The sequence below is a fragment of the Helianthus annuus genome, chromosome 9 (genome assembly GCF_002127325.2).
Source record: "Helianthus annuus cultivar XRQ/B chromosome 9, HanXRQr2.0-SUNRISE, whole genome shotgun sequence".
Taxonomy (NCBI): domain Eukaryota; kingdom Viridiplantae; phylum Streptophyta; class Magnoliopsida; order Asterales; family Asteraceae; genus Helianthus; species Helianthus annuus.
Genome location: NC_035441.2, coordinates 122,274,434 through 122,282,993, shown reverse-complemented (window position 1 = coordinate 122,282,993; position 8,560 = coordinate 122,274,434). Strand labels below are relative to the sequence as shown.

The 8,560-nt window shown below is 36.9% G+C and overlaps 1 protein-coding gene across 1 annotated transcript; it reads left to right on the top strand.

Moving 5' to 3' along the window:
- Positions 1 to 985: 985 nt before the first annotated feature.
- Positions 986 to 4,848, top strand: LOC110876245. Its single transcript, XM_022124424.1, has 6 exons — positions 986 to 1,283; positions 1,394 to 1,484; positions 1,926 to 2,146; positions 2,303 to 2,461; positions 2,713 to 3,511; positions 4,836 to 4,848. The coding sequence occupies exons 1-6, from the start codon at positions 986 to 988 to the stop codon at positions 4,846 to 4,848; spliced, it is 1,581 nt and encodes a 526-aa protein (XP_021980116.1).
- The last annotated feature ends 3,712 nt before the right edge of the window (positions 4,849 to 8,560 follow it).

Genomic DNA, 8,560 nt, shown 5'->3' with positions numbered 1-8,560 from the left:
CAGTGTAGTAAAAAGTTTTGACAATAGAAAACCGAGTAATGATTTTACTAAAGATTTTAGCAAAAATAGCACCACTTGCCCCACGGTGGGCGCCAAATTGTTTTGGTCAAAAATTACCTAAGCAATTTAGTGATCAAATTCGTTAAGTGAGGTAGTGTGCTAAGAGAATGTGTTCAAAAATATGTTAATTAAGTTGTTTGCAAAAACAGTTTTAGGATGCGGCTCAGGATATAGAGATGTATCTGTGATCAAACAATGAGCAAAAAAGTAAAGGTTGACACGTGATGTACGAGGAAAGCCCTTGATCAATCTAGATCGCCGGCATAAAACCTCGGAAGCTGACAATCGCAGCTGCCTTGTTCTTCTATTACTTCAAACGTCAGGATACAATGCAGGATGTAGTGCGGATCAACTAGGTGTTACAATGTAATTTGAGTACAAGTGTTTGCTAGAAGCTAGAGAGCTAAAGTGTACGAAAGAGTGTGAGTTTAGAAATTGTGTGCCTTAATCTGATCCGCCCCATCTATTTATAGTAAAAGAAATTGAACAAACTATCCTATTAAACCGGGATCCGGCGGATATTCCCCACTTGAACGTTGTAGACCTGGTCTTTCGGGTCCAACGTCTCTCAAACAACTGATTTGCCCGAGTCTCTAGGAGAAGAAGTCCATCTGACCGTTAGTGACTTGCAGCCTCTTACCTGCACGTGAATTATTAAGTTAACACCAGGATATCACCCGGGATCTTACCAATATCCCGATCCAGTATCCTGATCACAAGTAAACAATCAAAAGCAAGATATTAGTCAGGATATATAGGCTCAGAAAATGGCCCATAACAATTGTCCCCAAATATATCTGTTGGTATACCAATCCAACGGATATATTTTAAAAATTCTATCTCGTAAATCAAGGCAATTAAATCGAGACGACGGTCAAGATCACACCAAAAACGTGGCTTTCCTCATGCGCATTTGTGCTTATTCATGGAACCTGAAGCTAAACTTCTCACTGTTAACCAAGTTGATCCATTCATATTTGCCGAAATCCCAAACAGAGATGATAGCCCAGAGTTGTATACACTTGTGAAGGATTTTATGATTCACGGACCGTGTGGTAATGCTAATATGAACTGCCTATGTATGGTTGATAAACAGTGTTCAAAAGGTTTTCCTAAAAGATTTCAAGATACTACCACAATTGACGCCAATGGTTTCCCATTATACAGAAGGAGAGATCATGGAGCAACAGTTGTGAAGAACCGGATCGAGTTAGATAATAGAAGTGTTGTACCATACAATAAAAAGTTATTAAAAAAGTATCAGGCACATATAAACGTTGAGTGGTGCAACCAAGCTGGGTCAATTAATATTTGTTTAAGTATATCAACAAAGGGCCTGATAGAGCAAAAGTTGTTGTTTTGCATAGCGATAATCAGAATGAACAACCTGAAAAAGATGAGATTAAAGAGTATTATGACTGTAGGTATATCTCAGCATGTGAGGCATCATGGAGGATATTTAGTTACGATGTAAATTACAGATATCCTTCTGTTATCAGGCTTCCATTCCATCTTCCAGGGCTACAACCGGTTGTCTTTGGACCAGACGAAGACATCAATTATGTTCTTAACAGACCATCTGTCAAGTGTTCTATGTTTCTGTCTTGGATGGAACGTAACAAAGACCCCGATGACCATTTGGCGCGTACACTAACTTATGTTCAGTTTCCAACTTGGTATGTATGGAAAATTGAAGACCGTTGTTGGTAACCTCGTAAGAAAGGTAACTCAACTGGCAGAATTCATAATATTGCTCCCTCACTTGGAGAAGCTTATTTTTTAAGAATCCTGCTTAATAAAGTCAAAGGACCTAAGTCATATGACGATATCAAAACTGTTAATGGTCATGTACATGATACATTTAGAGATGCGTGTTTTGCACTTGGTCTTTTAGATGATGACAAAGAGTACATCGAAGCAATCAAAGAAGCAAACGAAACCGCAACAGCTTCTTATGTCCGAAATTTATTTGGCATGATGCTATTGTCCAACACTATGTCAAGACCAGAGATCGTATGGGAAAGCATGTGGAAATACGTGACAGATGATATCATCTACAGATACAGTAAATTACATCGTGTTGAAGGTACATATTTATATCGCTCACCTATCCATAATGAATATGTAAATATAATATTATATTATAAAACTTTAGAATAGCCATTTTGCTTTTTCCATTTTTTTCATACATCGTCTAAATAAAAATTCATACTCATTGTATCTGTATTTCATCATGTAACAGGTTTATCAATTCCAGACGACGAACTGAAAAATTACGCTTTGTTGGAAATTGAAAAGTTTTTAGGTATGAATAGCTCATCGCTACGGAACTTCTCAACAATGCCTTTTCTAGATTCTTCTTCGTTATCTGATCTCGACAATCGTCTGATTAACGAGGAGCGTACTTACGACGTATTAAGTCTCGCAAAGGAATATCTTAATCTGTTGAATATATTAACTGATGAATAAAGGTCGGTGTTTGAAGAGATAATGAAATTTGTTGATGGTAACACTGAGGTATGTTTTTTGTTTACGGATATGGTGGCACCGGGAAAACCTTTTCATGGAAGACGTTGTCTGCGGCACTTTGATCAAAAAGAGAAATTGTATTAAATGTTGCTTCGAGTGGAATTGCATCGCTGTTATTGACAGGCGGCAAGACTGCACACTCCAGATTTCGTATTCCTTTGAATCTTAATGAGGATTCGGTATGTCATATAAAAGCAGATAGTGATGTCGCTAAATTGTTGCATCAGACCAAACTTATTATATGGGATGAAGCACCTATGGTCCATAAACATGCGTTTGAAGCATTGGACCGAACAATGAATGACATTTTCAATTTCGACACCTCAAGAAATTCTGAAATCTCATTTGGTGGTAAGGTTATTGTTTTTGGTGGAGATTTTAGACAATTCCTTCCTGTTGTTCGAAATGATGGAAGACAAGAGACAGTGAACGCATCATTAAGTTCGTTGTATTTGTGGAGTAAATGTAAGTTGCTAACGTTGTCAAGGAATATGAGGTTAACCGTTGGAAGATCTCCATCCGAGATTGAGGAAATAAATAGTTTAGCTAAGTGGCTTTTGGATATAGGAGAGGGAAATGTTGGTGGTCCTAATGATGGAGAAGCGACAATTGAAGTGCCATCTAATCTTCTAATTAATGATACTTCCGATCCCATTTCGAGCCTGATCGAATTTGTTTATCCTTCGATTCTCGAGAACTTCGGCAGTCCTAATTATTTTAGTGATAGGGCTATACTTGCGCCTAAGAATGAGGTTGTTAACGAGATTAATGATAGGTTGCTAGCGTTGTTTCTCGGTGAAGAAAGAGAGTATCTAAGCTCCGACCGTCTTTGTGCAAGTGAAAATGTTAGTTCAATACAAGAAAGATTATACACACCGGATGTTCTCAATGGTCTTAAAGTTTCAGGCTTACCAAACCACAGGTTAGTAGTAAAAGTTGGTGTGCCAGTCATGTTTTTACGTAACATTGACCAAAAAAATGGTTTGTGCAATGGGACAAGGTTGAAGGTTACAAAGTTGTATAACCGTGTAATAGAGGCTGAAATAATATCAGGAGCTAATATTGGTACTCGAACTTATATTCCCAGAATTAGTTTAGTAAGTTCAGACAAGAAAATTCCGTTTTCATTTCAAAGAAGGCAATTTCCGTTGGTTGTTTGTTTTGCCATGACTATAAAAAAAAGCCCAGGCCAATCACTTTCTAGAGTTGGTCTTGTCACACCCTGGCTTTTGCGGAAGCGTGGATTATTTTGGTGTGACTTCTTAATATCATATCAACAATCATAACAATGATATATGAATAAAATACAAGATGTTCATCCATTAATTTAGTTTAGAAATACCATAACATGTTTGTCTTGAAACATCAACCCAAAATAAGTTACATCCATGACTTGTTTAAAATGAGTTCTCAAAGACTCAACAAAAGACTTTAAATAAAACGAGGTTTGGAGACATGTGACCCGTCCAGGAAAGAGTTACACCTCCCAAACCCTACGACCCTGGATGACATCTTTATTTAGTACGCAGCTTGACACATATGCAGACACTTGGCAGATCTGATCAATTCCCTGAAATACATGTAGTTTGAAAAATCAACAAAAGTTGAGCGAGTTCATGTGTATGTGAGTTTGTATAAACCTTTGAAATATGTCTGTATGTATGAAAGTCCCTGGTATGTAGCATTAAGGAAAAAGAGATCACCAATGGGTTGCAAAGCCACTGGTATGTGTGAAGTGACGCAGGAAAACTCAAACCTAGCGGAGTTGCACCGGGCTTCCGGCTGTAAGACAAAGTCACCACTATGGGCCACCCTGGCCTCATGGGTATGGGCTCGCTACACCCAAATAGATCTATCACTCATGTCCCTCGGTCCTACGACGAGGATTAATGGCCTTAAGTGTCGCGCCTGTCACTCACATGATCTAAGTAGTATACCCTCCTTAAGCTAACCATACCATATAAAAATGTCCGTAATAATCTTAACATGTATTTCACCCCCGAAGTATAAAACTGATAACAGTTAAGAGAAAAGGGGGACATGAACTCACAGTAGTGCGTCTCCTGTGCTCGTACTCAAACCTTGTCAGCTACACGATAACCTACACCGTACTAATGTCTATTAGACGAACGGGCCATGCCTTGCTTTTGTTTTTACGGTTTGAGATACGTTACTTTGATATTATTCCAAGTTATAATTTATTGTTAAAATAATAATAATTATTTTAACTTACATTATATTTTTAGAGTTTTGGAATAATAGTTAGACAACTATTTCGTATTCATACTTCTCAAGTATTTTATATGCGTATTTCCTTCCCAAAGGTGGGGGTATTTATACATGTATTTTGGTAGTTCCGAAAATAATATATTTTTAAGTTCCACTTAGAAAATATTTTTAACACATTTGTCGAAAATAATGTATTCCCAAAATATATATATTTTTCCCAAAAATAATATATTTTCACTCTTTGTATCCAAAATAATCTTTACCCAAAAATATCTTCGTAAAAATATTTTCCGGAATACTTCGTAAGTTACGTTTTGGCGTTTGGTTCCACAATAACAAGCGTGTAACTCAAATATTTCATTCCTTTGAATTTTTGGTATTATTTTGGATTATAAATGTGATGGTATTTTGCTAAGTTACATTATTTTGCCCTAAATAATATAACTAGTTCACAAATCAAACAAATATTCACACAAGCGTTTTAGTATAAAATATATTCTAAATATATATTTATCCACTTTTATTTATGAAAATCCACCTCCGACACTTTGAAATTTTGTAACAAAACTTATGGCGAAATTTATTTCCGAAAAACAAAGTTAAACACATTTGTAAACACGTGTTAGAAAATAATTTTCTAAGTCTTGGGATTTTTAGAAAATTTCACCAGAGTTTCCCCTAAAAACGGAGGTGTCCGTGCTATTAAGCATATCATTTTCTTTTCAAAATCAATCAACAATCAATCCTTAAACAATTTTACATCACCAAGAGCGAAAACTATGTGCGTTACATATTAATCATGAACTTGATACATTCCGAAAATGCGTAGTAACTTGGTAAGGCTTCTAGTGGACTTAGTTACTTTCCAAAGCGTATTTATTTCTTTAAAAATCATTTTCTTAAAAGAACTTAGTGTTTACAACTTGTAAACAATTTTTACAAAAATTAACCTTTTGAACTCTTCTTGTAAATAAAAGGTTTTTACACTTATTTCATTTCCAAAAATGTGTAAGTGTATGTAAAAGTCATAATCTTTTAAAAATCGATTTTTAAACTTGGTTTATTTAGAAAAGTCTTTTGTAGAACTCGGATCTACATGATCATCACTTACTTTGTTCACTTATTTTTTTCAAGAAATTCATTTTTATCAAGTTCATGCTTAGACTTAGAAGATGATTATTCCATATATCACATAATCACCTTCTAGTCTTGTTAATTCATATTTCTAAACATCATCTAACAAGATCCATATGGTGATCAACATCACACAACCATTAATAAATAAGAAATCAACAATACATTCATAACATCATCCTACTACAACATTTCATCATGAAATCTTCATGTAAAGTTTTATGCTCATGTTTTTAGTTCTTGTTCTTTAGTGTTTTAAACATACTTATCATACTACAACTTTTAACCATAAAAACAAGATGAACAACAGTTTAACAAGAACTTACTACTAGCACAAAGGCTAGGGATGATCTCTAGCGAAAAAGATGAAGAAAATGATGGTGAAAAGCAAGCAATGAAGCTCCTTGATGATCTACAAGTTGCAAGCTTCCTTGAATCACCTTCTAGTCTTGAATGAAGCTTAAAAATGGATGAATATGGTGTTGATATGGTGATGGTGGTGGCGGTTATGGTGTGGCCGAGAGGGATAGGGAGAGATGTGAGGGATGGGGTGTGAAGATATCGAATGATGAGTGATCTTGGAAGCCATACTTATAATCCTTCTTCTTAATATTTTGTCCATCTCAACAAGTAACAATCAAATAAAATATATAATTAAATCTTGGAAGTAAGATATGAAGTAAGGTGGTGATGTTTGTGGGTCCTCTTGTGACCGAAATCGGGTATTGGGGGGGGGGGTTTAGATGTAAAAATTTGATGGTAAAAGGTAAATGATAGTTAGTTTTCAAGTTTAAACTTACATATGTTAGATAGTTGATATTTAGGGGGTGTTATGGTGTTCGGGGATCATGACTAGCCAAGAAATAATAAAACAATGTGTTTGGCAAAATTTTAGTGTTCCGGGTAATGTCCGGTTGTTCGGTTAGATACCGTTCCTTTAAAGTGCCTAATTATTCCGTAAAGTGTCTTTTATATACATTTTTGTAACACTTTTAATTCCCGGCACTTAGGAAAGCATACAGGACCATTCTGCCAAAATTTTGCACATTACTAGCATGTTAAATGCTGAATTTCTGATAAATAATGTAGAATTCTGCATTATTAGTGGGTTTTAGGCACTTCCCGGCACTTTAACTATCACCTAGTGACGCAGTTTTATGGTCCTCACTTCCCTACACTCCATACTAGTGTGGTACCCTGTCTCTGGCTTATACTGGCCTTAAAAACATACTCTGTCCATGTGCTGGCATTGTCAGCATGTTTCTGAATTATCCGTTCAGTGTGCTAATTGTGCTTTGTGCATCAAGTATGTCACTAAAGTTTGTGTGTAATAAATGGAGTGACAGTATGAAATATGATGCATATGTATGTATGATACAGAAATCATAAAGCAGTTTAAATTGTCAGTTGAAATCAAGCACAGTCATTAAGCACATAATTAAGATTAATTAATTGTACGGTACCTGTAATTGTGAGGGTTTTCACATTCTCCCCCCGTTAAGAAAATTTCATTCCGAAATTTTGGTTTTGCTACTAGATGCAGGGGTCTTGGGAAATAAATGTGGGTATTTTTCCTTCATACGATCCTCACGCTCCCACGTGAATTCTGGGCCATGTCGTGCATTCCATCGAACCTTGACAAGCTTGACACTACTCCGGCGTGTTTTGTTAACCTTCCAATCAGTAACCTCAACGGGTTCTTCAGTAAAGTGGAGTGTGTCGTCGATATGAATTTCGTCGGCAGGAATGACCACTGTCTCCTGAGTTGGACTCTTTTTCAAATTTGATACATGTAATGTATCATGGACGCCATTTAGTTCCGCAGGTAAATCCAACTTGTAGGCTACGAGACCAATCCTTTCCAGGATTTTAAATGGACCGATGTATCTGGGATTCAATTTCCCACGCTTCCTGAAGCGTGCCACACCCTTTCAGGGTGAAACTTTCAGCAAAACCATGTCTCCCACCTCAAACTCCAGAGGTTTCCTTCTTCGATCCGCATAACACTTTTGACGATCACGAGCCGCTTTGATGCGTTCCCGGATCTGGAAAATCTTGTCCGTTGTCTCTTGAACCAAATTCGGTCCAACTAACTGTCTATCTCCCGCGTCTGCCCAGCATAGGGGTGATCGACACTTACGCCCTTAGAGAGCTTCGAACGGCGCGGCTTGAATGCTTGCATGATAACTATTATTGTATGAAAATTCAACCAATGGTAGGTGAGTGTCCCAACTTCCACCTAAATCCATTACGCAAGCTCGCAGCATGTCTTCTAATGTTTGAATCGTTCGCTCACTCTGTCCGTCTGTCTGCGGATGAAAAGCAGTACTCAGATTTAACTGAGAACCGAAAGCTTCTTGAAAGGATTGCCAAATCCTTGACACGAATCTTCCATCTCTATCAGAGATAATTGAGAGAGGCACTCCATGACGTGCAACAATCTCTATCAGGTATATCTCAGCAAGTTTGCTTGTGTTGTCTTTCTCCTTGATTGGTAAAAAGTGTGCCGATTTCGTTAAACGGTCTACAATTACCCAAATTGTATCGTGACCTTTGGCCGTCCTTGGCAATTTTGTTATGAAGTCCATTGAAATATGTTCCCATTTCC